We start from the raw sequence: 11,734 nt of genomic DNA on the forward strand, positions 1-11,734 counted from the left end.
TTAGCTTTCATTATTCCCTTAGACTATGGAGGAAATGTAGTATCTCCACTAACATCTGTTCCTATGAGTTATGTTTCAGAACATGGAATCCAGAGTGAGGAAAGCAGAAGTGAAGCGTTACAGCACACACGAGCCCACTCCTTAAGCAGGCATAACTGGCTCAGCCATGTACAAATGAAGGCTATTCTGGAAAGCGTGGTCCTGTGTCCTCCACTTTCATATTCCTACTGTCCATGTTGCCACTTTTTTGACCCTGACATGAGTCAAGCTACAGGGAAGTACCCACTAAAAACCAAGCTGTAAAAAGTCAGGGAACAGTTCTGTCAGCATAGCTCCCCAAACCAGAACAGCACAGGAGCAGATACACTCAAGTGCCAAGGAAACACAGGGGCAACCTCGCCAGGGTTAGGGGCAGGCTTGCATTTTTTGGCAGCAAATAGCTATTAGACTGGCTGAGCCATAATACCAAACAGTACTGTTTGTATATTGAAAACCCAACCTAAAATTGAAAACAGTCTTAATCTTAAATGCAACGGTGCTACTGCGTGGCTAAAACCGAAGTGAAAATCCACAGCTAGGTGCTATAACTGCAGCACTGAAGAGTACCAATGCACAGTAGAGGGCAGAGCTGCCCCCTCTCTGCAGAAGACTCAAGACAGGAAGGCACTGCTGTTCTTTTGCAGTTTTCCAAGTACACACTGCACACACTGACCATCCAGACTACTTAATGGCAACGGCTGCAAAGAATCAGCTTTGACCCTTGTCAAATTTACAGATTTCCAGTCATTACATTTCAATTCGTTATTTCACTCCAGAAATCGAGTGCACTTTGAGGGGGGAAAAAAAGGCTTTCCATATCCCTTTAAGACAGAAAATTATTTTGTATACTGACAACAGCAAGGAACACTTAACCTTCAGTGCGGTACAGAAAAAGTGCAAATATTACATGGCAACCACTATTTTGCTCAAAAACAGGAATATCACAAAGTATATCAAACAGCAGCATTGTGGAGAGATCCAGGTAGATTCTGTTAAGAGCCCTGGAAATAACCATAGAGATAACTGTATCTTTCCTTGTAAATATCCTTTGTATCTAATCAACATTGGTTTTGAACTTTTTTTTCCCTTTTTTTTCCCCCCTCCAAAAGAGCAGCAGCCAAAATCAGAAAGCAGATTTCCCTGGGAAACTTAACATACTTTATTTTACATCTGTGAGTGTTTTCCCTCCGTTAAAAAAATGTTATTTACAAAACCAGCATAGAACATTAGCATACAAATTATTCAGTGTACTGTACGCAGATGTCCAAACCCAAGGTAGAGCCTGATTTCTCTTTAATTGTTGACTGCTATGATGTATCACTGAGAAGCATTTCCCACTGCACACTACAGAAACACCTGACTGCAAAATCATATGGCATGACATGCAATTCAAGCAGGCTTCCCGAAAGTTCATAGGTTTTCTGTATCAACATTGTGTGAACAAAACGACGAAAACATTCTTGAAAATCATGATCTTTCTTGCTGTAGCAACTGGTTTTGTCAGCATTAGTTCTATAGCATCAGTTTTGAACAAACCAAGATGGACGCTTCCTGGCTCTTTCAATGATCCGCTTGCCTTCATCTTTTTCTGTAGGCTTTTCTCCATCATAAAAGACGACAGTTTCTACAGTTGGAGCATTAAATGGTCCTCCTTCCTTTTTGTGTATTTCCATCCGTATCAGTCGAGTTTCTGCTTTGACCTTTGCATAACAATAGCCACAAAGGACGTGTTTCTGTTTCAAGTTTCCACACTCAGGACAAACATCTATGTTCCTCTAAAAAAAGACAGTGGAAAATAGAAATTTTGTAATTTGAACAACAGCAACAAAAGAAACAGGGAACAATCACAAACTACTAAAAATGTTAAATTAAATACCAGAGAAATTCAATTGCATTTTCAAAATTTATTCTTCTATGTAAAGTAATTTTTCTGTAATGTATTGCTATGTCAAATGCTTACTACTAAAAATAGCCTATGAAATCAATACCTAATGATTGTTACCATTGATGTTGGAAGACTGAATCAATACCATTGATGTTTGGAAGACTGAAGACCTATCAATTCAATTAGATGCACAAAAAGTATAGACCTTTTCTATTTATACTAGCTGTTTAGCTAAAATTCACATTTTGTTGGCTTCCACCTAAACCGTCACTGTTTATTTAATCACAGACTACTGTCACACATGATGAATGCACCTGTTACAAAGTATTTTGAAGATTACAATGTCTTTTAAGCTTATTTATAAACAAATTCCAGAAAGCTTTTTCAGTCAGTATTGACCACTATAATGATTCTCTAAAATAAGTGAGATGAAAAATGATTGGTGTAACTCTTACTCCAGCATGTTTGTTTGCTATTAATAAAATTACTTGCAGTGAATAAGGTGGCAAGCTTGTGGCAATTTGGTGATTACCTTTACTTTTATAAGCTTATTGGGATTTCTTCGCCTGCAGCGGTTCACTTCAATGGTGCGCCTTTTCTTTGGAGCCGCCATCCACAAGATGCTATCTAACAGGCTTGGCGCCTCATTATTTTCGTTAGCGTCGTTTACTGGTTGTGGAAGAAAAGCTGGAGCTTGGACAGCCAGTGCTGGTCCTGAAGGAAAAAGAAAAGATAATTCATTACATCCAAACCCCATTTTCCTGTGCAGCCAAGGAAATACGACACGGATGCTACTGACACCCCTAAAGCGAGGAGATAAGAGCGGCCAACGGCGCCTCCCGCCCCGTTCCCTCACTGTCCCCAGGGCAGCGCGCTCTGCTGCTCCACCCGCTGCCTCAGCCGTTCAAAGGTAAAAATAAGTCCTGCAGCCCCGATGCCGCCCTCTCCTTCAGCCGAGAGGAGAATATGCCGGTACCCACCCCAGGGTGGGCTCTGGCCCCCGGAGAAACCCGGCAAGAGGCCGCGCTCCAGCTGCCTCCAGCAGCGCTGAAGGAGACCGCGAAGCCGCGGCAGCGGAGAGAAAACCACCACCAGAGCCGCCATATCCCCACAAAGCCCCGCCAAGGCCTCAGAGAGGGGAAGGCGGTTGCTTGCCCGAGGGCGCATTGGGCATGCGCATGTGTCGCTGGGCCTTCTGGGAAACCAAGTGCACTGAGCAGTTCACGGCAATAATAGGGACGGAGACCAGGACTTCAAGTCCCAGCACTCCTCTCGCTACCAGGAGGGTGGGGCGGTGAGCGAGGCCCTCGAGGACTTCAACTCCCTGCATGCATCACCGCCTGCCTCTTCGCCAATCGCGTCCCTCGCGGGCCCGGAGCCGCTTCCCGGCATGCTCCGCTATTCTCCACCTTCCCGCCAATCAGCGCGCTGGCTGTGTCCTCGTGCAGGAAGGGGGAGGAGCGACTGCGCCGGCGCAGAGGGAGCTGGTGAGGGGAGTGGAGGTTCATTCCAAAATGGCGGAGCGCGGTTACAGCTTCTCCCTCACTACGTTCAGGTGTGCGGGGGGGAGAGGGCTGCAGGCCTCGGCTCTCTGCGGGCGGGCCGGCGGGCGGGGGGGAGGACGGCGCACAGCCTACGCGGAGCGGTCTTCTGGCGGCAGGACAGGACGGAGTGGGGACTTTGCAGAGTCATCGTGTCCCCGCCGGGTCCGCGGAGCCGGGCCTGCGAGCGCTGGGGGGCAGCGGTGGCTGGACTGGGGTAGAAGGGGCGTGCGTGGGGAAAGCGAGGGGGATCAGGCGGCTTCGCCTGAGGGGGCCACACAGCTGCCAGGAGCCTTCGTGACCTGAACGGCTGCAGGCGCAGCCGGGGGTAGAGGCGGGGGCTGAGGTGAGAGTCCCGGGTCCCACTTGATCTCTGTCCCCGAGCTCGGGCCCAAGTGCAGTTGCTGCTTGTATCTTCTCTTGTTGCTGTAAGTCAGAGTCACTGTGGGGCCAGCCTAAGGTCTGACTCGTCACTGATAGTGTCTTATAGCGAGTGCTTGGTGAAAAGGTTTAGCAAACTTAAGGTCCCCACACGCATGCGCATGCTCTAGGCTGGGTAGTAATTCTGTAATAATTGGAAATGCATGATGATAGGTGAACTATGGTATCTTGAGAGATTGCTTCAGAACAAACTTTGCAGATGTGGGAATGAAGGAAGCCTTCAGATGAGTTTTAAATAGTTTATTTCCCTTCCAACTTCACTTTGCAGGTGGTGCTTTCCTTGCAGTTTGTATTGTGCACATCCTGGATGTGGGATGATTGCATGCACAGAATGAATATGCTATTGGAGTGATATCTGTTAAAGTGTTGCTCTAATACATAGACAAGATTAATTCAGAGAAAAGGAAATTACTTTCCATTCTTTTTTTGATGAAACTATTAAGCAATCCAGAGTTATATTAGACATATAAAAAGAAAAACTGATTGCAAGAATCTTTGTGCTGCTTTTGGTAAAGTACCTTCTTAATCTCAGAGGAGAGTAATGCTGTGTAATTGCAAAGTTGGTTACTAAAGGCTTGTTGCAGTTAAGCAAATGAAGCAGTTCACAATCTAAAATTAGGAGAAGGATCTTCTCAATGGATGGATGCAGCCAAACATACCTGCTTTACTCAAGTGGGTTGAATTCCTTATTAGCTCTTTGAAATGGTTTCCTAAGGGAGTTACAAACTTTTTGTACTGTACAGAAGCACTACATGCTCTGAAACTTGAATCCATTTGATTTTACACTTACACAGAAGAAAATACACCTACTTAACGCTTGCCATCATTCACCTGTTCCTTGTACTGAGAATTATTTACTTTAGTCTGTACTTACTTTTAAAATATTTTGTTAATGTTCTGTATATTTTAATTGCTGGCATAGGAAACTATTGTTCTGGTTTGTTAGTATTTTGTAGTGGAGAAGCTAGAATTATTAGTTTGTCACCTTTATACACTCTTTACTCAGTGTATAACTAACTACACTAATTGATTATTGCTTGCTTTGTTTTTTCTAACTCCTCTAAGCACTGAGTTATATAAATTTTTATTTTACTTCTGCATCTATTAAAACAGCAGTGTCTGAAATACAGCCCAGAGAATAGATCCCACTTGCAAAGTCACTTGTCCAATGAGTGACTGGCTCTGTGCTGTTCTTTTCCCTGGGGATCGAGAATGAATCCCTTGATCCCCCTTGTTCTGTATGAGTTACGTTGTCAGCCTGACACCTGCTGCTCTGTTCTGATGATTCTGCATCCATTGCCAGAATGACATGGATCATTAAAACAAAATGCAGAAATACCTGGGGATGGAATGGGAGCTGTTTCTATCTTGTGCCTTTGACCTGACGTGCTTATCAGTCGAAACGAGTAGCTGTGTTTTGCTTGTTCCTTTCAGCAGTGAACACCATTGTCTTGAAAACTTTTGCAAACCACACGTATAATGCCATTTCAGTAGAAAGTTGTGACGCATTATGAAGATTTTTCCCACTGAGTGGAAGACTTGTTTAAAATGGTATAAAGTTGGAGAATGGGCTTGTCCTCCTTCAACCTGCATCCCAGTCACTGCTCCCTATCTGAGACACATTAGGTTTCATCAGGGTTGTAGGCAAGTGCTGTGTGAGTATCCTAGTAGCACTGTGCAGCAGTGAGTTCTGTGCTGAACCAGTCTAGTTTTTAGAAGCTGTTATGAATCTTCAGATTTGTGGTTTTTGTTCTTTTGGTTTTTGGTTTTTTTTGTGTGTTTTGTTTTTTTAATTCTGGTTAGAATATGCTGATGCTAGGTGTAAAGAGGCTTAAAAAAGCAAGTTAGCATCAGATTGTTGTAGGAAAGATTTGAACATATTGTAATTGTTAGGCTTACTTTTGCATTTTCCTTTTTAGTCCTTCTGGAAAGCTTGTTCAGATTGAATATGCTTTGGCTGCAGTGGCTGCAGGAGCTCCATCGGTTGGGATTAAAGGTATGTTCAGAAAATAACTACTTTAGTGAAGGATTCAGGATTCAGAGTATCATTTGAGAGAACTAAAATAGTTTGGACTGTGTACTGGGTCTTTCTTCATCTTGCCTTCTATTACATATTTTGTTTTTCTTTCAGTGGATTTTCACATGTTTTAGTGGGTTTAATATTTCCTTTTTTTTTTTTCTGCAACTCAATATTTTTTTATAAAGAAGGAAGGGAGCATAGAGCTCCATGCTGGGAGAAGAAAATTGCATGGTTGATTTTGGAGACACTCAGCTGGTAGAAGTAACGTCTTTGTTTTTTTGAGTGTTCCTGTCTCTTAAGTAAATAACTCCAGCTGTGTGTCCATATATATAGAAATTACACAAAAAGTTACTTCAGCTGCTCAATTATATGTGCTTCAGAATCTTTAGAATGGGATTATGGGAGCTGTATGATTATGTAAAATGAGACAACGATGCGTTGGGTGGATTCATCAAAGTATCTCTGTTAATGTGATTGTAAACTTCAAGGGTTTTTAAAAAAGGGAGGAGCAAAATTCTTTACAGTCCAATAAACTTGTTCTGTGTTTTCACTGCTTTTCATAATTTTAGTTTAATTAAAAAAAAAAAAATCTTGTTCCTTTCCAGCTGCAAATGGAGTGGTGTTGGCAACTGAGAAGAAGCAGAAATCCATTCTTTATGATGAAAGGAGTGTCCACAAAGTAGAACCAATTACCAAACATATAGGTTTAGTGTACAGCGGTATGGGTCCAGATTACAGGTATTAAAAAATTTTGTTTGTTTGCCATTGAGACGCATTTTCATACAAGAAATGTAAGAAACAGATAGCAATTAGCTGTTTCTTTCTAAGTGTTGGCATAATATTATATTGCATTACACTGTATAGGAAATTCACTTTAAGTTTTTCTTGATATATTCAATACCTTGTCAAACAACCTTCTATCTAAAGAATGAGTAGGGAATGAACAGCAGTGTAATTCAACCTTAGTTTCAGTTTAAGTATTTCAGAGATTACTCAGTTGATAAAGATAACCCAGCACAGTCTGTGTTTTCTTACATTGGTGTTATGCCAGATGTATAACTCCTTAGCATAGTATTTATTATCAGTTTTCAGTCCTAGTTGTAACAACTAGCTGGAATTTCTTTGATGTACTAATTTTGTCTTTGTTTTTAGAGTACTTGTGCACAGAGCTCGGAAGCTGGCCCAGCAATATTACTTGGTTTATCATGAGCCCATTCCAACAGCTCAGCTAGTACAGAGAATTGCTTCTGTGATGCAGGAATACACGCAATCTGGGTATGTGGTTTTCTGAATTTTGAAGTTGCTTAGAAAGATTATGCTGTTTAAATATAAGAAATAACAACTACCTGGTGATTCAATTTTTTTGTATCAAAAAGGCAGTTAGTTTTTCAATGGAGAATGTCCACAGAAAGTGGGCCAGCAGGAGGAGCACTAACTGGCAGCAGGTGAGATAGGGTCTTCATATCTTGCTAACAAACATGTCAGACAAGGCAGCATACTTCTGGTTTTGTACTGTTAGTTGACTAGTCATTCCTGATGACAGCTCTGGGCTGGTGGGAAGCGTTTGGGGGTAGGTTAACACATCCAAAATAATGTAGTCACCTTTGTTTTTCACTGAATAAATTTCACATATCAACTGTGATTTTTTAGTTTGGGGTTTTTTTTGCCTGTAGTGGTGTTCGTCCGTTTGGTGTATCACTGCTAATATGTGGCTGGAATGAAGGGCGGCCCTATTTATTTCAGTCGGATCCATCTGTAAGTATCTTATGTTTGTAAATTCTACTGCTTTTATAAAACATCTAAAACTTTGTATGTGCTCATGAAATACTTTCTGTGATGAGAAGAAGAATGCTAGAACAAAAGATCCCTTAACATAACTTCAGAAGTCAGAATGAGCCATTTCAGTAGGTGCTTGGAGCAAGCCTGGATCATTCTGTGCCTACATGTTCCTGTACTGCTTGAGAGATGGCAGCTGTTTTTGAGAGAGATCACCATCCCTTTTCATGCCTTCCCACCTAGTTGGTAGCGCCAGCAAAAGTGGCTTTCTGCAGCAGGTACCAGGAAAAAAAAATTTTGACTGCTTATGCTGCTCAAATAGTTGTTCCCTAAACTGGATGGAAGTTAGGCCAAAATCTGTTGCATGGTGAAATGTAATGCATATGCTTTAGTATTTAATGACAGGGGTTAATTTAAATTAGTTTATTTGCTGTGCTTGCACTACACTTCTGAAAAACTACCCTTTGATGCACCTGTGAGTTGTAACGCTTTATATCAAACAAAACTGTGGTCACTGTAGTGATCATCGATAAGCTTCAGAAATTTGAATTGCTACCTGATGCTTAAATGTAAAAAGCAAAATGCAGATGCCTTGTGTAAGGGAGCTTGATTGAGGCATGGAACTGCTGATGGTCTTCATGCCAGAGGAGCTAAATATCCTATTAGTAGCTAAGATAAATCAGATGGCTGATTTGCAACAAGTTGTTTACATTACTTAATCTTAAAAAAGAAGAATATATGGAATGAACCTCAGGAAAGATCTGACTGTATTCATTCTCAAGGGCAACTATACTATTTCTGTTTAAGGAATCCCAAATCAAAACTATGCTAATGACTTACTAAATTCATCTTTCAAAGTAGTGGGAGGATGAAAATAGGTGGGGCCCTATACAAATGTTTTGTACGTTTTCACAGCATATGTTTCCATATCAAATTAGTCTGAATGTGATCCAAAATAGTCTCCTATGTTCTCAGAACATTCAGTGTTTTCATAATTGCTTCTGTACTTTTTACCAAGTAATTGAATACGGAATGTTTGACTAAGTTACACAAAACAATTCAATAGATTATTGCTTTTACAGGGAGCTTACTTTGCATGGAAAGCAACAGCAATGGGAAAAAATTACGTCAATGGGAAAACATTCCTTGAGAAAAGGTAATGTATTTGATATTTGTCGGAAAGGATGCTATCTGTTTTGTTCAGGTTCCATGTAAAACAGCCAGATAAAAAATGCACGCTTCTAGATTATCAGAACAAGGTTTTAAAATACTTCAGATACGATGCTTCCAGTTTACTTATTTACACATGCACAGGAAATTTGCTTTATTTAAATGCCAACTTTTGTGTTTATGGAGAATTATTTCAGTGCAATAAACATTACATTCAGCATATTTGCAGAAATACTGTACTATACAGTGTCTGTAGGAAAAGTAGTGAATTTTTGGGTTTTTTTTTTTACAAACAATAACTTTGACTATTAATATCACAGTGCTTACAAATAATATTTGTATGAGAAATAGGAAGATTTTAGTAGTGTTTGGGTTTTTAGAGACTCCAGGATTATTAGGATTTGGAAAGATCTTTGTCCCATGCTGAAATGCATGAACTTCTGTTTACAGATACAATGAAGATTTGGAGCTTGAAGATGCCATTCATACAGCTATCTTAACACTAAAGGTTAGCAAAATATTTAAGAAATAAGTTTCTTACTGTTATGACATCATTGATACAATTCACTGAACTGTATTTTCTTTAATAGGAGAGCTTTGAAGGGCAAATGACAGAGGACAACATTGAAGTTGGTATCTGTAATGAAGCTGGTTTTAGGAGGCTCACTCCAACTGAGGTTAAGGACTACTTGGCTGCAATAGCCTAGTAGAAACCAAGCAAGACTGTGTGATTCACACAACGGTCTTTTTAATTTTGGCTACTTAAATGTTTTTGTTTGCAGTTTTTGCGTACTTATTTCTACATGGTTTGTCTGAGAGATTTTTTAAATATCATGGGTGTAAATGCAACAGTCCTAATTGTAATACATGGAATCTTATTACAGGTAATTCTTTCCCTTGATACATGGAATCTTTGTACACAAAATACTGTACAAAATGTAAAGTTATAATGACAGCTTGAAAAAGGCTGAAGAATAAAATTTGAAGGCCACTGTTTTGGGGGAAGGTGTCTGTGTGTCTTTTTAATCATAACTTGTTTATCTGCATAAAGCTGAGATGTCAGTATCTTTATTGTTGAGGAAACAGAATTTTCCACGTACGTATCAGCCATGATGAATTCACGTTAGACCTTCTTTTAAAGAATTTAGATTTTGAGTGGACAGGATAATTTTTTCACTTTGGAATGTTGTTTAAATGTTAAGTAACTTCCAAAAATGGTTTTATCTGGTGTAAAAGATCATGTACTTTCACAAAGAGGCAGAACAGTCTTCCATTTCAGGTGTGAACTGTGATCTACTTGAGCATCTTGGTTCTTGACCCTCTTGGTCTTTGTGTCTCTATAACTTGTTTTCTATTACTTGGGTTATTTTTGTGGCCCTAGAAATTGCACTTTTTCAACCCTGAAATATTGTTAGAAATAATGGAAGTAATAACTTACTGAAAACTAAACACCTTCATCACCATCAATAAAAATCAACAGGATTTGCAAAGCAAAATGAGAATATGTAACGTAATTACTTTATCCCTTGAATTGTGCTAAAGTATTTTCCAACTTGCAAGATAACTGTAAAGGTGCAGTAATGAAAAGAGCACTTAATTTATGCATCACAACTTTTACAGGTGCAGAACTAGATTCTTGAATATTACTGTGTGTGGGTGTATGTATCGATGCATTTGTTACACATGTAGAGTTGTTCAGGTTATATAGAAACACAAAATTTACCACAAAAAAAATGGGATACATATGTGCTTTTTTTTCAGCAGAAATAATCTAGTATGCAGCCATTTAAGTTACTTTTGGAAGATTTTATTTTTTTTAAAGCAGCCTGATTGTTAAAATGTTGATAATGAACTGGGAGTGATAGCTGGATCACTCTGCTTGTACATAAGGCTAAGCATGTATGGGAGCAGCCTGAGAGGTTACATGTTAGCCAGCCATAACTAATGAAGAAAATATAAAGTATGAGTTAGTCTGCAGAAAGTAGTGCATAAGCTAATTGATCTGTTCTTTCCAATGTTTTGTCTTCTGATGTTTTATGTTATCATTAGGTAAATAAGAATTTCTGAAGCATGCCATAAATGAAGTTTTATTTCCTAATGTCAGAAATAAAAGCTGTGTCCAAATGGTTCATTAAGACTTACTCCAGATCACTTTTTGAGTATTTTAGTCTGAAAACCAATCCATGCTCTGATTCTTCTTCTAGAGAAGATGAACAACCAGGAACTGAAACTGGAGACTTTATATTGCTGCATCTTCAATTTAGAGTATTTATACACATTAATTCAGTTTTTTTAATGCTACATAAATATTTAAAGGAGTTGTCTATACGAAAAGATGCAAGTAGGTACTTCAGAAAATGGTTAGCATGAACTGCAGTAGCTTAGTTGCCTCCTCTACTAGAAACAGTTGATTAGCAAAGAACATATGAAGGGTAGTTGAAACCAAAGCAAGTTTCAAATAAATCATGCTACCTCACTCCCAAGATGGTAACAATGGGACAAACAAACAAATGTTTTAAGGTTCGGGGGGGTGTGGTTTGTTTTTGGTTGTTTGTTTGTTTAATAATGGAACAACTTCCATCTGTAGAATTTTACTAATTTTACAGGTGGTGAAGGGAAGTGAAAAAACAGTATCTTCCATCTTTTCCTGTGGTTTAATAATTTAAATGTAGTAACTATTCCATGCGTTGTACAGAAACGATTGTGCTCTGAGTAAGGAAAGTGCTCTCCTTCAGATATCTGACAATTGGTATAAAAGTTGAGGGGGTTTTTTGCCCACTTCCCCCCACCCCGTTAGGAGGACAAACAGCCATTGCCACACAGGGTATTTTGACTGAAGTGTATACTTCAGAAGTGGTGTTG

At 39.7% G+C, this 11,734-nt stretch overlaps 2 protein-coding genes across 2 annotated transcripts; one reads left to right on the forward strand and one right to left on the reverse strand.

Annotated features, from left to right (window-relative positions):
- Nucleotides 1–1,174: 1,174 nt before the first annotated feature.
- MRPL32 (mitochondrial ribosomal protein L32) lies at nt 1,175–3,086 on the reverse strand. The gene is made up of 3 exons (XM_072853537.1): nt 2,905–3,086; nt 2,457–2,638; nt 1,175–1,814 (listed from the first exon to the last, which is right to left on the reverse strand). The coding sequence occupies exons 1-3, from the start codon at nt 3,026–3,028 to the stop codon at nt 1,560–1,562; spliced, it is 561 nt and encodes a 186-aa protein (XP_072709638.1). The 5' UTR covers nt 3,029–3,086; the 3' UTR covers nt 1,175–1,559.
- A 274-nt stretch (nt 3,087–3,360) lies between these two features.
- PSMA2 (proteasome 20S subunit alpha 2) lies at nt 3,361–9,868 on the forward strand. The gene is made up of 8 exons (XM_072853538.1): nt 3,361–3,479; nt 5,826–5,902; nt 6,532–6,664; nt 7,079–7,201; nt 7,600–7,681; nt 8,785–8,858; nt 9,323–9,380; nt 9,463–9,868. The coding sequence occupies exons 1-8, from the start codon at nt 3,439–3,441 to the stop codon at nt 9,577–9,579; spliced, it is 705 nt and encodes a 234-aa protein (XP_072709639.1). The 5' UTR covers nt 3,361–3,438; the 3' UTR covers nt 9,580–9,868.
- The last annotated feature ends 1,866 nt before the right edge of the window (nt 9,869–11,734 follow it).

Source organism: Ciconia boyciana, chromosome 2 (assembly GCF_034638445.1).
Source record: "Ciconia boyciana chromosome 2, ASM3463844v1, whole genome shotgun sequence".
Lineage (NCBI taxonomy): Eukaryota > Metazoa > Chordata > Aves > Ciconiiformes > Ciconiidae > Ciconia > Ciconia boyciana.

Excerpts from the sequence above, each read along its gene's own strand:
- MRPL32 (XM_072853537.1), bottom strand. The coding sequence starts at position 3,028 with ATGGCGGCTCTGGTGGTGGTTTTCTCTCCGCTGCCGCGGCTTCGCGGT. Across the intron at positions 2,639-2,904 it reads GGGCCAGAGCCCACCCTGGG|GACCAGCACTGGCTGTCCAA; the intron begins GTGGGTACCGGC and ends TTTTTCCTTCAG. Across the intron at positions 1,815-2,456 it reads ATAAGCTTATAAAAGTAAAG|AGGAACATAGATGTTTGTCC; the intron begins GTAATCACCAAA and ends GTCTTTTTTTAG.
- PSMA2 (XM_072853538.1), top strand. The coding sequence starts at position 3,439 with ATGGCGGAGCGCGGTTACAGCTTCTCCCTCACTACGTTCAG. Across the intron at positions 7,202-7,599 it reads CAGGAATACACGCAATCTGG|TGGTGTTCGTCCGTTTGGTG; the intron begins GTATGTGGTTTT and ends TTTTGCCTGTAG. Across the intron at positions 9,381-9,462 it reads CAGCTATCTTAACACTAAAG|GAGAGCTTTGAAGGGCAAAT; the intron begins GTTAGCAAAATA and ends TTTCTTTAATAG.